The 17,102-nt window shown below is 39.7% G+C and overlaps 2 protein-coding genes across 8 annotated transcripts in view; both read left to right on the top strand.

The window, feature by feature from the left end:
• The window catches only part of LOC137019033 (SAM and SH3 domain-containing protein 1-like), a 269,352-nt gene that overhangs the window by 248,516 nt on the left and 3,734 nt on the right, over nucleotides 1-17,102 (top strand). For 5 of the 7 annotated variants that reach the window (XM_067384003.1, XM_067384008.1, XM_067384009.1 and 2 more), the window contains exons 8-18: nucleotides 1,434-1,535; nucleotides 5,221-5,353; nucleotides 5,568-5,968; nucleotides 7,723-7,794; nucleotides 7,942-8,079; nucleotides 8,704-8,836; nucleotides 9,309-9,478; nucleotides 9,783-9,992; nucleotides 10,607-10,757; nucleotides 11,634-11,762; nucleotides 13,945-14,903. In XM_067384003.1, the coding sequence (XP_067240104.1) occupies nucleotides 1,434-1,535; nucleotides 5,221-5,353; nucleotides 5,568-5,968; nucleotides 7,723-7,794; nucleotides 7,942-8,079; nucleotides 8,704-8,836; nucleotides 9,309-9,478; nucleotides 9,783-9,992; nucleotides 10,607-10,757; nucleotides 11,634-11,762; nucleotides 13,945-14,903 (2,598 nt within the window). The remainder of the gene's footprint in view (nucleotides 1-1,433; nucleotides 1,536-5,220; nucleotides 5,354-5,567; nucleotides 5,969-7,722; nucleotides 7,795-7,941; nucleotides 8,080-8,703; nucleotides 8,837-9,308; nucleotides 9,479-9,782; nucleotides 9,993-10,606; nucleotides 10,758-11,633; nucleotides 11,763-13,944; nucleotides 14,904-17,102) is intronic. The other 2 variants (XM_067384004.1, XM_067384005.1) reach the window with 2 other exon arrangements.
• On the top strand, nucleotides 5,983-6,691 carry LOC137018801 (uncharacterized). Its single transcript, XM_067383524.1, has one exon. It carries the CDS (start codon nucleotides 6,083-6,085, stop codon nucleotides 6,689-6,691), a length of 609 nt encoding a protein of 202 aa, XP_067239625.1. The 5' UTR covers nucleotides 5,983-6,082.

Here is a 17,102-nt window from a genome sequence, read left to right as displayed (position 1 = left end):
GGATAGATCTCTTCTGTCCTTTTTCACTTGTTCAGATGTGTTGGGTGAATGTAGGTCTCTTTTTCTTTCTATCATTTTGTTTTGAGAACATGATAATGATTAATTGTCATCTGATAACGAACCTAATGGACGATTTTAGAATCTGGCTGGCTTCTCTCCACAAGGCTGACATTGATTCCTTCATCCAACTGGGTTTTCTTTAATCTTCAGGAAGTTTTCTTCCTTGGGGCTGGTAGTTGATTTATCTATGTTATATGAGCAGTCTTGAATGATTGGATCTAAAGTTCAAACCAATGCTAAGCCTTTGTGGATAGTTGACATCATACATGCTGGAAGCATGCATGAACATTTGTCTGTCCTTGTTTGTGTTTGTTTGAATGCAAATGTGTCTTTTTTTTTTTTTTTTTAATTGATGTTGCTTTACTTGTTCTGTGTTCTGTCTTTTTGAAGTACATTTCTGTGTCCAAGGGCGTCATGCACCTATTATTATTTTTATTTATTTATTATTATTTTTTAAATAAGATTAAGATGGAATAATCTAGTGGTGCAGTGTTTGTGTAGCATGAAAATGGAACCGGGATCAACCAATGATCGTAATGCATTTTCGTTGTATGAAAAAGAGCAGCTTTGACATTGTAACAGTGGGGAAAAAATGCAAATTGGAGTGACTTAAGGGTGGGTAGACCTAAATGTATAATATTTTAATTTTATATATATTTTATAATAATTGTAATTAAAAAAAACATATTTAATACATTTTATTTTATTTATATGTACTTATGCCTATAAAAACACAACCGTTCAAAAGTTTGGGGTCGGCACATTTTAATGCTTTTTAAAGAAGTCTCTTATGCTCATCAAGGCTGCATTTATTTGATCAAAAAAGAACAGTATAAACAGTAATGTTGTTGAATGTTGTTATAATTTAAATCATTATTTTATATTTGAATATTTTTTAAAAATGTAATTTATTCCTCTGATGGCAAAGCTGAATTTTCAGCTCCAGTCTTCAGTATCACATGAACCTTCAAAAATCATTCTGATATTTTATGACATTCAGAAATAAAAACATATATATATATATGAATGTTGAAAGCAGTTTAGCTGATTAATGTTTTTGTTGAAGCTGCGATACATATTTTATCGGAATTCATTTATGAATATAAAGTTCAAAAGGAGTAAAAGGATACATTTCTTAAAAAAAAAATCTGACCCCAATCTATTGAATTGTGGTTTATAAAAATACAAAGGATTAATAGATTTTTAAAAACTCTATTTGAATGGACATGACGCTTTTATCTGTGCCTGTGTTTTGTGTTTGTGTGTGTATACATGCTTGTGTGGGCTATTCTCAGACTGTATTTCTGTAACAGATAGGGTGTGTGAGTGTGAGGGCGAGGGGGCGGCTCTCTTTGACATCTTGTTCTCCATAGTTAAAGGAATATGAAAGGAACAGACAGTTGAGCAGCAGTACAGACACAGCAGAGTGGACTGATGGATCCAGTCCCACTGTTAACGTCTCCTCCGCCTGCAATGTAAGTACTATACCCAACCACCCAGACTGTAGACCTGAGTGTATGTAGGGGTGGGTGTGTTACAACATAACCTCATTCAGTCACATCAAAGTTTATTTTCCCCCTGCAGTAAGTGTTAGTAATGTCTCTCACTGTACTGACTATATCTTGGTGTGTGTAGGGAGGTAAATCTCTGCAGAGTAGCGACATTGTGGTTTATAAACTCAGGCAGTGGCAGTCCTTACATCAACCCAATTCATCCCCTTTTCTGCTATAACCACAACGCACACTTTCATTTGTTGGAAACTTTAGGACGTATAAAGCCTAGGATGCTTCATAGTCATCATAACTTAAAGGTGCACTAAATATTTTGTGTATGCTGATCTGATCTGGCAAATATGGTAGTCATTATGGATTTATATCGATACATAGTGATATGAATGTACTAATGTTAATGTAGTATCACACAAAGTTTTTATTTATTGATTTTACTCTTGAAATATTTTATCTGCCTTTTTATCAGCCATGAGTATGTATTATCAGGCTGGTCATGTGATCTTAACATGATGACCAACTCTAATTTAAAATGAAACTTTAAAATGTAAAAATTGTCCAAATCTGATATGACTGGAGTTTCATGTACATCATTTTAACCACATTTTTTCAATACTGTTAATTTCTGTAGAGGTAACAGTTCTTAAATTAGGGGAACTTACTGAGTGCACCTTTAATGATAAATTATAAACCAGTGAATCAACCAACAAATTATCTAAAAAGCTGATATGTCATGCGTGTTTATAAGGAGAAGCTGATGTTGTAATGGCACAGTTGTAATGAGAATCTGGCACTGGCGGCTCACTGTAAGACCCTTAGTAATGATGTCATTTCTACTTGGCATGGGGAGCTGGCACACTAAACATCCCCTGTTGATGAGGTCATCATGTGTGTCCTAACTGAGGGTAATATATGTAGTGGGTGTGTTTTTTTTTTTTTGTTTTGTTTTTTTTTTTTGCCCCCTGGCCTGTTCTTCTGATTTGAAGACAAATCAGTTAGATATGTTACAATACTTTAGTTCTAATTACTGGTTTGTTTATGCTGTATGTGCATGCCTGCGCACTGGGCCATCCCAAGCTGTGCATGAATGTGTTCTCGGTTAAAGTCTTGAAAGGTTTGGTGACAGTGGATTTAGCTTTCCCCTTTTGAGAAATAAGCTGCCAGTACACAAATACACACATAGTTATCATGGAAACTTTGAGCAGCTTCCAGCCTCTGCAAGTAAACATACACCTCCTGTTCCAATGGTCAACAGCTAAGCTGTTTTTGCAATGCTTTTTGATGTTAACAAACCACAGCACTGCTTCGCTCAGCGCTTAAAGCTACAGAATGACTCACTCGCCCAGCAAATCCTTGTCCGCTCAGAGGAGTCACTGCCCATCCCCGCTGCGGCGCTTTCTGTGCATCTGTGTCCTGTGTGTGTGTGTGGTCAGTGTAATTTCATGTCCAAAAGGATCAAAATAGAGGAAATTGAAGACCTGTTTTTAGCTGATCTTCTGATAATGGATTTAGCAAGGTAGCTAAATACTCTGTTGTGGGTGAATCTCACGAAAAACTATCAAGAAATGCCCAGGAAATAATAATGATATATATAATATTCTTGGTCCTAAAAAAAAGTTTCAATTTTTCATTTTCTTTCTGCAAAATATAATTTCTTATTCTTCTATTTGGGTGAAAATATGATCTCATTTATTCTCGAGGTTCTCCCATTGTACCGTTTCACTCATGATTGCAAAAGGAGAGGAAATGAGGTAAGAAAGTCTTATTCATAAAAAGACTCTGTGCCCGAGGCTGTTTCTGAAACGCACGCACACATTTCCTCCTGTCTGTCACTGCCACACATAAGCATGTGCAAATTGAATTTCAGTGTTTGAATGAGAAAATGGATCTCTGTAGGAATCTTGGCCCCTGGGCTGATGATCTCCTATTTATAAATGGAAACGGGTCAGCCCTAGTCTGCTAACGGTTAAACTGATGGGCACAACTCTCTCTGAGGATCCTGCTGATCTGAGCTCAGTTTAACATTAATCAGAACACCAAGAGCTTGCTGTGTCTGCAGGATACCCCTGTCATGAGATCAGTGTCAACTGCACTCAATATAGTGACCCATCACAGCTCCGCCAGAGTAAGCTGATGTGGGATCAGTGTCAGCATCCACTATCACAGAGGATGTACTGTATCTCTATATGAATAGACTGCAACCAGGCCAGCCTTTCTTCTCTCTGGCCTACATTCCTTCTCTCCTCTGAAGACCATTAAGGATGTTCAGGGGTCAAATGTGGGAGAGCTTGCAGTGTTTCCGGACGCCCAAGCTCATGCCTTTTGGCACGGTCACTCCCCTGCCTCCAGATATTGCAGACTTCCCTTCAAAAAAAAAAATGTTTACAGTTTGGATTCATCTCTGAGTGAGTTGGTGTTGCTAACATCTGTCCTAGAGGAAACTACTGCTGGTAGGAACACTGGACACATTTATGCACTGTATTTTCGTTTTCATGTTCTTTTTCTTTTCTTTCATCCTTTGCTTTTGTTTGAAATATGGTTTAGTAAACTTGCTGGTGACTGGATTTGAGTGGCAGAAATTATGGTTTTGTATCACGCTTCAGTTTGAAGTCCTAAATGAGATTGTCCAGATATCTTTTTTTATTTTTTTTATATGAGAGCTTTTGTTTACAATGTAAATTACAATAGTTTCTCTGCTCTGTTCCTAAGAATACACTTTGAGCTCTTTGAGCCGTGCTGTTGTGTGTCCGAATCCTCTAGTCTATTTCTTGACCATCATCACCATCAACTCTTCTTCCTTTTGACTGGTAGAGAAGATAATTCTATGCCAAAGGTGAACCAGTGAGATTTTGTGTTTATGAGGGTGAGCTTTAGGTTTCCAGTGACAGATCACTTTCAACCTCAACATCTTAGTGGAACACTTAAGTGTGTGGTTTGTTAGGATGACTAGAAATATTTGCCAATCATTAATATTGGTCAAAACAATCTCTCCTGGTGATTTAAAAACAGTCTGTGGTTTAAAAACAGTCTGTGGTTAGCACCGATTATATCCTGTTAGTCAAAAAAACACCATGTCATCCCATAATGTGGTGTACGTTTGCAGAGAACAAAATGTTTTTGGAGTTTGCAATTTGCAAGTCTAGGACTTGGATAAAAAGGATTAAAGAGGCTTTGTCTTTGTAGATGAGAGGATTCAGTATCATAATTGATGCCCCTACTGTGTTAACTGTCAGATATTATTATTCTAGTTATATGTTCTTCGAGTTATATTTTTATATATATATATATATATAATATATTCAGGCATGGGGGTCGTAAATCATCTCAACAGTTTAGTGTCCCCATCTGAATTATTCATTTCAAATAAAATTATTCATTCCACCACAAATGCTCACTCATAATCATCTGTTATGTTCAAAAACAAGACTTGTGTGTTTCTTGGACTCAAAACTTCATAACACGTAACTCCATGCTGCAATGTTTCACTCATGTGAGTCATGTCCCTAATATTAAGAGCTCATCCTAAACATGTCATAATCTCTTCATACCATTTGAAACCATCATTTTCTGTTTTTGTGTATGTCTATATGGAATGCAGTATGCATGTTTCTTGGAGGTGATATAATATTGAAGCTGAGTTTTCTCTCTCTAGTCTGTGGAACAGTCAGATGATGAGCAGGAAGACTCTGTGAAATTCAAGAGGCTTCACAAACTGGTCAACTCAACTCGACGTGTTCGCAAGAAACTCATCAAAGTGGATGACAGCAAAAGACATGACTCACAAGGTAGCTGGAAGAGAATACGGTTTTTCTGGCAATAACTGATATTTGTTATGAGAATATTCTTAACTGAAATGTTTTAATTTCATGATACTGTAAATGTAATTTTTTATATCTCAAAAGGAATATCCATTTTTCATAGACTGTAGAGAGCATTCAGTATATTCAAAGTTATTATCAGTTTATGGAAGTTTTAGTTTTGATCTTCCTTTTCTTGCAGATTCGCTCAGTCTGGATGCAGCTCCCATATGCGATGACATAAATGCACTGTATGCAGAAATCCACAAGAAGCCGGCCCAGTGCACAGACTCCTCTTTGTCCTCTCTTGCCCAAGAGCAGCTCTCTCTGGATGGGGACACAGATAGCCTGACCACATCACCCTCCACTAGCAGCCTTGATGCCTGGAAACCTGCTCACAAGTTAGTGAAGACCCCCGGCGCACATCCTCACGGCCTTATCCGCCCTCCACGGAAGAGTAGCGCCGGATCCGGACTGGGTGTAGTGGGGGGTAGTGGCTCCTCTTTCTCTGAATTGGAGGGTTTGGGAGACGACAATGCTAAAGTCTCCCGCTCAGCTACAGACGGAGAGATGCGGAAGGCCTTATCATCTCTATCTCACGGGGTAAGTACTGACAGCGTCTATGCTTTTTACGGCCTCACTAGGCCCCGCCCAAAGCCGCACCCCCTTCTGGTGTCTTTAGATGACATTAACAACACCAAGCGGCCGCCCATCTCCATGTGGCAGCGCAATAAGCCTGACCCAAACTATGCGTACTCCACCAAGCACCTGCTCTACCAACGTTCCTGCAATGCTCAGAAAACTATCGCTCCATCCTCCACCTTGCCTGCCTCCCCTCCCACTCGTGAGCTTCCGTTGGCCAGGGAGAAGGGGAAGAGTTGTGGGAGCGGAGTAGTGAGCAGCTGGCTGTTTCCACCAAGGCGTCTGAAGGGAAGGACTGCAGTTAGTGAACTCAACATCACGTACGTGGTGGAACGCAGCCTGTACGGCCACTTGAACTGGACTGGGCTGGTTAGGCCCGTCACGCTGAGTAAAGCAGACAGGCGTTGGCTCCTGGAGGATGAAAGAGACGCGAACAGGAAGTGGGCGTCCAGCATGGATCGCTGCACCAAGCGCGTGCTCTTACGCATTCAGCAGAAGTCTGTGAGTTTGCCAGAAGAGCAGATCTACAGTGCCCCCTGCTGCACTGGAGGAACAGGCTGCTGCAAAGCTGCAAAAGAGAATTTCTGTAGAGACACGCTGTTGAGTTATATTTCAAGACAGAGTCTGATACTGAAATATGGACTGTGCTGTCATAAAATACAAAAAACCCAACTTCACCCATGACTGTGGCGATGATTAAAGTTAGAAATCCCTCAGACTGTCAGTTAGTCGTCAGCTCTTCTCATTACTGTAGACTCATATTACTGCAGTATGGATTCAAAACTTCATAATCTGAGAAATGTATAGAAGAGAAACAGAATGTGATAGTACTGAAAATCTTATCTTTTACCATCCTGAGCTTCTCTCCTTTATTTCTCCTGTAGTCAGTCATGTGTGTCAGATCATAATTGAAACTCTCAGTCCTTGTGAGACAGAGGAAAGTGTTATAAGAAGAAGAAAATAAATAATATAGAGTTCCTTCTGCAGCTTTGTAGAGTCTGCCGTCTGCGGATCCTCGCCGTCATTCATAGTGAATGTGAACATGACCGTGATCTTCATCAGTGAACTTTTTCATCCATTTTGGGTTGGAAATGCCTCTCTCGGCCTGGGCATGAATGCAAAATTTGATGGATTTTTTTTTTTTTTTTTTGGTTTTGTATGTGCTATCCTATTTTTTTGAGAGTTTTATTTTTTTCTTTTAAAGTGCATGATGTTATTCCATGGAACATGAAACAGCTTCTCATACTGCACCTTTTGATCTTTATCTGTTTATTTTAAACAGGATATTTCTGATTTCTGCTGCTTTTGTAAAACATTTCAAGAAAATGTCATGAAATGAAAAGCCAGTTCATTTAAATGTAACGCATCGCTTGAAATTGAGCAATGTAAGATGTTGCTGTAAAGTCAGTCCACATTAGTGCTTTATTACTCATTACTTTTTCAGTATCAATTTCAGTCCATTCAAGGTTTTACAAGCAAGCACCAGTTCATTTACATAATGTTAAACAACTGCTGAAAGATTTGATTTGGAATTGAATAGGAACTCAGGTCATACCATGAACTATTTCCTTTGGCAGTTCATCATTTTAAAATGTGTGGTTTCCATTGAAAAGAACAGCATGAATCATTGAGACTTTGTGAATCATTTTAAATGACTCCTTCTAAATATATTCATTTGATTTTGAATTCACAGTAATTATGACTTTTTTCTGCAGAGAACGTGTAGCTTTGGAGGATTTGACCTGTCTAATCGTTCCCTCCATGTGGTCAACACGGCCGAGCCTAGCGTAAGTACACATGCTCTCTTTCTCTCGCTGCTTCTTGGTCTCAGCTCTCAAATGCAGCTGCGGTGTTTGCGATCCAGTTGTGTTGATCAGCTGGCTTTCAGTGTGCTTAATTGCTCTCTTTCTGTCTCTCTCTCTCTCTGGCAAAAGGAGCAGGAGGCTTTGTACAGGGATGCTGTGAAATCTCCCACCACATCCCGCATCTCTCTAGGGAAGAAAGTCAAGTCTGTCAAAGAGACTATGAGGAAACGCATGTCCAAGAAATACGCCGGGTCTCTCTCTGAACAGGTACAGGTACAATGTGCTTGCTTTGACCGTGCTGAGTTATGTGCTATAGAGCAGGCATGTTCGGAGGTGAGACCCTGCCTTTACTCGAGGGGAAAGTAGCACGTGTGCCCCACTTTCTGTGTTTCAAACTAGGGTCAAACATTGCTTTATCTAGCCTGGAGCCTGATACAAGCTCATCCAATTTAATACACCCTAACTCCCTGGTAGTGTTGAATACATACTCTCTGCCTGTATTTACATGCTGTCTCTGTAGGCAGCTCACTAGGTTTTACTTACCATTAGGCAAAGCGTTCACATTTATATGGCGTGTCTCATCTCTTTTAGCATGTTTAATGTAGATCTCTGGATGTGTGTGTTAGTCATTGTTATCTGTGCAGAGAGAATTTCATGTGCCAACACAGCACATTTGTTCTTCATGTAGTGCTCCCTGTAATTATATTTTATGTTGTAGTCCCACCTAGTGGCAACTTGGAGGAATTACTGTCACACTAAAGAATGATCTTGCAGCAGTGCACAAAGTGTCCTTTTTGTGCGCTTTATATTATATCCATCATCTGCTGTTGATTTGTTTTTATAAATAATTATACACTTTCTTTTCTTTTTCTTTTTTTTTCCTTTATATAGTCCAGTCCAGATGGGACTCCCAGTTGTCCTCAGTCTCCTCAGCCAGACACAGACTCTCTAGAGAAGCCCAAACTCAAGGCAGGAGGGTCTGTAGAGAGTCTCCGCAGCTCCCTCAGTGGACAGAGCTCCATGAGTAAGTGTGTGTGTGTGTATGTGTGTTCTTTGCTAAGGCAAGCATCACTATTGCTCATATTACTTTTACCCTATTTCGTAATTGTAATTTGGCCTCATAATTTTTTATCAAAATGTCATAACTCGATCTTCTGATGAAGACTATGTGCTTCTCTCTGGTGACTTATTCTGGACTCCAATCATTTAGTCCACATAAAACCCGCCCCTTTCTTACAGTCCACTGCAAGCCTGCATTCTGATCTGCCTCTATCCAATCAACAACAACTAATGGATAGAACCAAGACCCTGCCTACATTTTCTCCTTTTTCAATAATCCATTTCACTGAGATGTCACAACATGGAAGAAAATATCTGTCACTACTTCTGTTTTATCGCAACTTTGAATATTTGTGTCACGAATATGAACGATGCCTCTAATTATGCAGATGTTTTTCTGAGTGGTCTGACTAATGATTGCATTGGTCCTCTCACAGGTGGACAGACTGTGAGCACCACAGACTCATCAGCCAGCAACAGAGAGAGTGTGAGGAGTGAGGACGGTGATGATGAAGAGCCTCCGTACAGAGGCCCATTCTGCGGCAGAGCAAGAGTTCACACTGACTTCACCCCGAGTCCATATGATACAGACTCACTCAAGCTCAAGGTACTGAACACACAGGAAATTAATCAATTCATTTTTGTTTAATACTCATTATTTTTTAAATAATAGTTTAGACCTTTTCAAACCACTTTGATTAAAGGTCCAATAAATAATATTGATATGAGTTTAAATCATTTTAATTATATAAGAAGGAAGAAGATTTAGTGTGATACGAGACCTTAAAACTAGCATAGTTATTTTTATTTTGGAGATTTGTTTTTAGTTTCAGGTTTATTTTTTCTTTCATTTTATTGAATTAGATCTTTATTTAATGGAACTCACTCAGTTTCTCTGCTTTTCTCTTAAGAGAGGAGATGTGATTGATATCATTAGTAAGCCACCCATGGGCACCTGGATGGGCCTGCTCAATAACAAGGTGGGCACGTTTAAGTTCATCTATGTGGATGTGCTGGCTGAAGAAGAGGAGAAGCCCAAACGAGCGGTTCGGAGGAGGAGGAAGGGCAGGCCGCCCAAACCCAGCTCTGTCGAGGAGCTACTGGAGAGAATCAACCTGAAGGTGAGCCGGAGACCACACATAAGCGTTTTTTATTGAATTATATACATGCTTTAAATTTGACTGGTATATCTATAATCATCTAACATAAATCTGAGTGTGTGGCTCATCTTTAATCTTTACTGACAGAATCTAAGAACGGGGTGGGGAGAGATGAGAAAATGAAAAAGTGGATGTTGGTGTGAAAAGATGGTCGGCACTTGTTAAAGCACATTAACTATGAGAATGTGGGACGAGGTCATTTCCCTATGTCATTTAAAATTTTTATTTAAACACCGAGACATACACACCCTTCAGACCTCCCACAAGCTCCTGCATTATAACATCTCTAAATAACATCACATTACAGACCTTATGGCTACACACAATAGATAGCAGGACCCATTTAAAGCCTCATTGTGGTGTTTTCAGTGTGTTAATGGATTATAATGATAGTTGGCTGTCACAATAGATTTTGAAGTCTGGAAACATTCCCACACATACATCCCACCATAGTTGAACTACAAGGGTGGAGTAGGGTTTTGTTTTTTGTTTTTTTTTTTAAGCTGAAAGGGTTCTACATAGTGCTACTGCTCTACAGGATGTGTAATCTGTGAATGTGTGTATGTGTATTTTAGGAGCACATGCCAACGTTCCTATTTAATGGGTATGAAGACCTGGACACGTTTAAGTTACTAGAGGAAGAAGATCTGGACGAGCTCAACATCAAAGACCCCCAACACCGCGCCGTACTGATGACTGCTGTAGAACTACTGCAGGATTACGACAGTGAGTACACACACGCATCCACACACATCATACCACAGTTCAAAAGTCTAGGGTCGATTGGGATTATTAGGCTGCATTCATTGAATCAAAAATACTGTAAAAACAGTAATATTGTGAAATTTAAAATAACTGCTCTTTAAAATGTAATTTATTTCTGTGATGGCAAAGCTGAATTTTCAGCAGCCATTACACCAGTCTTCAGTGTCACATTGTCATTTATTTGAACGTTTTGGAACATTTTTGAAAAGTAGCGCACACATGGATTTAGTAAATACACAATATATTAAATGTTTATCCAAACAACAAATGTATTTTATAATACATGAACATAGCCAGTGTTGGGGAAAGTTACTTTTAAAAGTAATGCAGTACAATATTGAGTTATTCCCTAAAAAAGTAACTAATTGCGTTACTTATTTACTTTTTATGAAAAGTAATGCATTACATTACTTTAGCATTACTTTTTCTCACCTGTGCTGGGCTTGCTTGTTTGTTTTTTAATAACAACAAAAGTAGTTCTTTTTTTGGCAAATGTTAAGGCCCTTTCACACAAAAAAAAAGCCTCAGGCTGAAGGAAATGCATATTTACACCAGTACAGTAGATGGCGCCGCTCAAACAAACCCTTCAGCTGTGCTGCAATTCTGGATTAAAGAAGAAAAGGATACAGGAGAAGTTCAACACTCTTATTTCTACTTTATTAGTTACTTGAAAAAGTAATCTGATTATGTAACTCAATTTACTTGTAATGAGTTACCTCTACACTGAGCATAGCCATCAGCATTAGCATCCATAAGCAATGACAGTAATTTGGACTCAGGACCACCCCGTCACTTGTTTCATAAAAATATTTCAATGTGTGTCTTTGTGTGTTACAGGTAGCAGTGACCCAGAGCGCAGTGCCCTCTCTGGCTCTCAGGAGAAACTTCTCTGTGAGGGGCGTGGCCTCATGGCTGATTCCCCACGGGACTCTGGTTGCTATGAAAGCAACGAAAACCTAGAGAATGGTAACCAGGCGCTTGTCTAGCATCTCTATACCAACCGCATCATCATGTCCTGCCTAGTGTAGCAACGCCATGACACCATCCTCTCACCTCTGGGCCTCTGCCATGATCAGTGTCCTAACAGCCAATGAGAAACTGTCATCACATCTGGATTTAACCCAAGCCTCTCTGTCTGTCACATCTGCTGTGCCCTGTTCTCTTTCTGCTGCTCTTTTCCAGAAGCACTCTATCATCATCCCTTTCTTTTAACTCTCTTATCCAGCTTACACAGACTACTGCTCCTGCTTTCTTCCATTCTGTTAGAAATCAACATTTCCAAAAGCAGCAACCACTCTTGCCATCGCTAACTAATCAACACACATCAGCTGCTTCAGAGAAATCTAAAGAGACAGACAGAACCTCACACAAGGCTTGTGCTCACAGGACTTACACACAGGACGATTTTGAGAATGTTCTCCATGGCAAAACCACCACAGACTCATTTCAGACTCTATTTAACATCTCTCTTTCTCCCTCCCTTTGCCATTTCAAGAAATATCACTCCATATTTGTGTGTGGTGTTTGTTGTGGTCATATTGCACAAGTTCTTATGTGCCTAAAAAAGAAAAGACTATAAATGCAAAATATAGTGGCTGAATAGAAGCTACATACGATTGGAAGCTGTTATTTTATGTAGATTGTGTAAAAGTAGGAGTTAACCTACTAAGTCTTTTTTTAGAGGATTTTATCTTAGCGAGAGGACCGTATCTCATTCTGTATTTCCAAAGAAGTTAAATGTTTAAGGTTTTCACTTCTCTGTTGCCTCTTAACCTCCTACCGGCATCTTAAAACACTGACTGATCCCTCCTCCTGTTGTGTATGTCAGTGTACGAGTCTGCGTATGTATGTGTGTGCTTGGAGCCAAGTATGAGTGTTTAGAATCAGGAATATGTGCAATTTGCCAATGTGGAAAATAAATCCATTCTATGATCTCTAGCATTCTGGTCTGCTTGCTTTTTTCATCTCTTTTCACCTCCTGACATTGTTATCTGTGCTGATTACTTTTCCCTTCTTTTCTTTTAAGAGCAGCAGTGCAGATCTTATATTCAATATTGGACCATTCAGTTATTCAATATAACCATGGCATAATCATTTGTTTTTGTTTGTTTTTTTGGTTTTTTACATTTATCTCTAAGGTCCCTGCATATAAATGCTCATTTGTCCTTTTATTTATTATTATTATTTTTAATATACAAAGTGTTGTGCCTCTGTGAATCTTAAATAGCTTGACTGTCATTAACTCTGCACTCAGCATATTGAGTATATTTGAGGTAGAAAATTGACAGAAAAAGATGAAATTTTCAAAATAAATATGATCTAAATTTGTGGTTTTCATCACTTAACATCTTAACACACATTTAACACGCTAACCCAAACTCAAAACTAACCCTTACATAATCACTAAACATTCAGTATAACCAATGAACATATCTGTAATTGAACTGTGTAATGAACAATGTGACCACTAACCTGTTGACTAAACATTTGTACCTTTTCATACCTTTACTTGCATATAGATATTTGTTATGTTCTACTTGCATGTTAAAAGGGTAGTTCAACAAAAAAATAGAAATCTGTCATTTGCTCACCCTCATGTTATTCTAAACCCTTATGACTTTCTTCTGCAGACTAAAACTATTATAAAAATATTTTGTTTCATATAAGCAAGTTATACAGTTTTGGAACAACATGCCAAGTCAATTTAACTCAGACAATTGTACATTTTTAGTACCACAATTTGCTGATATGTACCCTTAAGGTAATAATATCAATCCTTTAGGGGTAGATAAGATACCTTTGAGGATACTGCCCCTATCGCAAGCTGTTGTACACCAAAAAGTGTTATTTTCTGATAGTATACATTTCAGATTGTAGTAGTTTGGTTTCAGTTATGATAATACTCACTGATGCATGAACCTAATCAGTAATAGTGTGTATTGTTGGTTTGGCTCATGCATCAATGAGAAAGTGGAGGAGCTCATGTACTCATGTGTGAAACTAAACTGCTACAATACTGTCTCTTCCTGTTCATCATTATGACATCAGGTTTATTCTTAGGAACCAAAAAAAGGTACCTTCTGAAGCCTTTAAGGAGGAATTATATGTGATTAATGAATTTATTTGAAAGCACGACTCTCTGTTTCAGGTAAGAGCCGCAAGGCGTCACGCCACAGCCGTGGTTCATCTGGATTTGATTGTGGGGGTGTAAAGTCCACAGACTATCCCACTCTTCCTATGACTCGCTCCACTGAAGCTCTTCAGCAGCAGGCCAAGAAGGAACGCAAGTTCCCAAAGACCTTTCTGCCCCGGCCCATAAAGAGCTTCAGCCTGCGAAGCCTCGGCCTCAAGAAGGGCTCCAAAGCAGGACAAACCTCGCGCATAGTGGTCAGCCGAAGCTGTGAGGAGTTGGACGGCCCCCAGGAGAACCCTGAGTCTTGGAAGCGCTCGCATTCTCTAGGGGATATACACTGGGAGCAGGCCTTCGATCAAAGGAAGGACCAGTGTGGCAGTGAGGATGGAGGCAGACCGGAGAGCAACAAAAAGGAAGTGAAGACAGATCCTGTACAATCAAAACAGGGCCAGAGTTGTGTTGGAAGAGAGACGGGCTCTCTGCAGAGGCCTATGGTTCCCACACAGCTTCCTCTCAGCCTGGTCAGTCAATCACCTGCCGCTCAGATTTCAAACCGCCAACCTGTCTCTGCCCCGACTAGCCCAGCACCACGGACTCACCCTAAAAAGCCGCCTGTCCCACCTCCTGTGCCTGCTAAAAAGTCCAAAGAACGTATGCCGAATGGTCTGCGCCACCCTCCACTGGTGCTGTCTGGTTCGGTGCCAAATACCCCAACTCTACCCCCAAAACCTATATATACTCCAACCACTCCCTCCGAGAGTTCTCCATCAACTCCAGTATCACCAGGTGAATCTCCCGTAGCTCCACCCTGGCTGTCTGACCTGCCTGAATCAGCATGTCCTCAGATCCACGGTGCTAAAGTCGCCCTCAGCAGGAAGATCTCCCATGCCAAAATGCTTGACCTCGAGACTCTTCTGGAGGACAGGATGCGCTCGGAAGGGATTGATCTCACCGAAGAGCCATACTCCGATAAAGTAAGTCATGACTTCCTTTCGAATTAATTTAGTAGTAATGCTGTGTTGCCTATTTTGGGTAGTAGTAGTAAGGTGCATAGCAGTCACAAAATGGGCTCTTGTGAGCACTTTTCAAAATCGTAAAATGCCAAATGGGACACCGTAGGACAGGGTTCCTCAAATCCGGCCCTGGAAGGCCACTGCCCTCAAAGTCTGATCAAACAAACCAACCGGTTATTTTCTAGTAACTCTGAAGACCTTGATTAGATGGCTCAGGAGTCTTTGATTGTGCTTGGAGCTAAACTCTTCAGGACAGTGAATAACTCTTTAGGGATTTGAGGAACCCTGACATAAGCTGCGTCCGAAAAATGCTGCCTTCTGAGGACACATTTCAAGGTAGTAAGGCATCAAGACACGTCCGAATCCCATGTTAGCTTCACTTCCTGTCTCATGAGATACCTTCCTCAGATCGATTTTTGAAGGAAGCATAGATGTATCCTTAGCTGCCTTTGATATCCCACAATCCTGTGCTTTCCATTCTGTGACAGCTGAGCTAGAAAAATAAAGATGGTGTGCGAAAGTTGCGTTTGCTGCTCATTTTGTTTATAAATGTATGATTTTGACCAACATATTTAAATTTTTATATCATTTCTATCGAGAAATTACTACTGTAATAATTAAATCTTTCTCTCACCAAAGCTCGCGCTATATTGCTGTAGATCATTAAACTGTTAAGCTGCCTCAGAAGTCTGTCCGAAATCAGTTTTGTGAGGTGCCTTCATGCACAAACGCTGCCGTACAAGTCATTCTCTTATAAGACAGCGAGGCAGCAAGACAGCTACCTAGGTTTTCGGACACAGCCATAGTGTCATGGACTTCATGTTCAAGTGGCCGCAAGTTTGTATGAACTGCGTCATATGGCGAAAATGGTGCGGAAAATGGTGGCACTATAGCAGTAATAAGCAGTTAGCAGTCTAAACAGAATCACAATGATTAACAGAAGGGGGCTTGACTCAACCATGCCACTGTCCCTGGAAAGTCATGGCTGGTTTATTTTTTCCTTCCATTTACTGCTGGATGTGTCAAGAGAAACGGAAAGAAACATACATTTTAATCAGTGCTCATCCACACACTAATTTCCACTCCTTAACTATCATATAAGACGACATCCATATAGTACCTATAGGTCTCTGTATAATTAATTGTACTCCTTTTCTTTAGCTATTTTTAATTGCTAAAAATGCATGACTTAGCTCAGACATAACTATCACATATCCTGTATCCTTAAAGTCCTTTCAGCAATGCCAGCAATAGCAGTGGAAAAGTGGAAGGACTGGAAGACTCTCTTTTTGCGTAATTTATAAGCAGGGAGTTTAGTATTCACAGAGTATCTCAGATCGGGTACATCATCTTGGGTCCTTGGTGTGTAATGTCCACTGCACATTCACCGACAAACCAAATCTGATTCCAAATCACTTCTTTGAGAATATCACAAACAAAAAAGGTGAATAAGAGGTGAAAAATGTCCCTCTCTGATATAAAAACATTGGAGCAGCTTGTGGTTTCAGACTGCACAGACTGCCTGGAGTTTTAGTGCTTTTTATTGGCAGCCAATCCAATTATGCCTGGACCCACAGCCTATCGGATATATCCCATATTAGGCACAAGAAATTTTTTGGATTTCTTTGAGTAGATTTAGAATTTAAAGGGTTAGTTCAACCAAAAATGAAAATTCTGTAATTAAATACTGACCCTCATGTTTTTCCAAACCCGTAAGATATTTGTTCATCTTCATAACACAAATGAAGATCTTTTTGATGAAATCTAAGAGTTTTCTGTCCCTCCATTGACAGTCTACGCAACTACCACTTTCAAGCCTCAGAAAGGTAAAGACATCATAAAAGTAATCCATGTGACTCCAGTGGTTTAACCTCAATTTTATGAAGCAACACAAGTGCTTTGTGTGCCCCAAAAAAAAACATATTTACCACTTTATTTACAAATATTCATCTCCAACACACTTTCATGAGAGCACCATGACGAGCATGTGAAGAGCAGAAGTTGTTGCTTGAACGCATGTTGGAGATTAAGATGAATATTTTTCTGAGGCTTGTGGTAGTTGCGTAGGCTGTCAGTGGAGGGACAGAAACCTCTGAGATTTCATCAAAAAGATTTTTATTTGTGTTCCAAAGATGAACGAATGTCTTACGGGTTTGAAAT

This window comes from Chanodichthys erythropterus, chromosome 4, assembly GCF_024489055.1.
Source record: "Chanodichthys erythropterus isolate Z2021 chromosome 4, ASM2448905v1, whole genome shotgun sequence".
NCBI classification, from domain to species: Eukaryota; Metazoa; Chordata; class Actinopteri; order Cypriniformes; family Xenocyprididae; genus Chanodichthys; species Chanodichthys erythropterus.
This window is presented reverse-complemented; position numbering and strand designations above follow the sequence as displayed.

Coding starts and splice junctions, on each gene's coding strand:
- LOC137018801 (XM_067383524.1), top strand. CDS start 6,083: ATGTGGCAGCGCAATAAGCCTGACCCAAACTATGCGTACTCCACCAAG.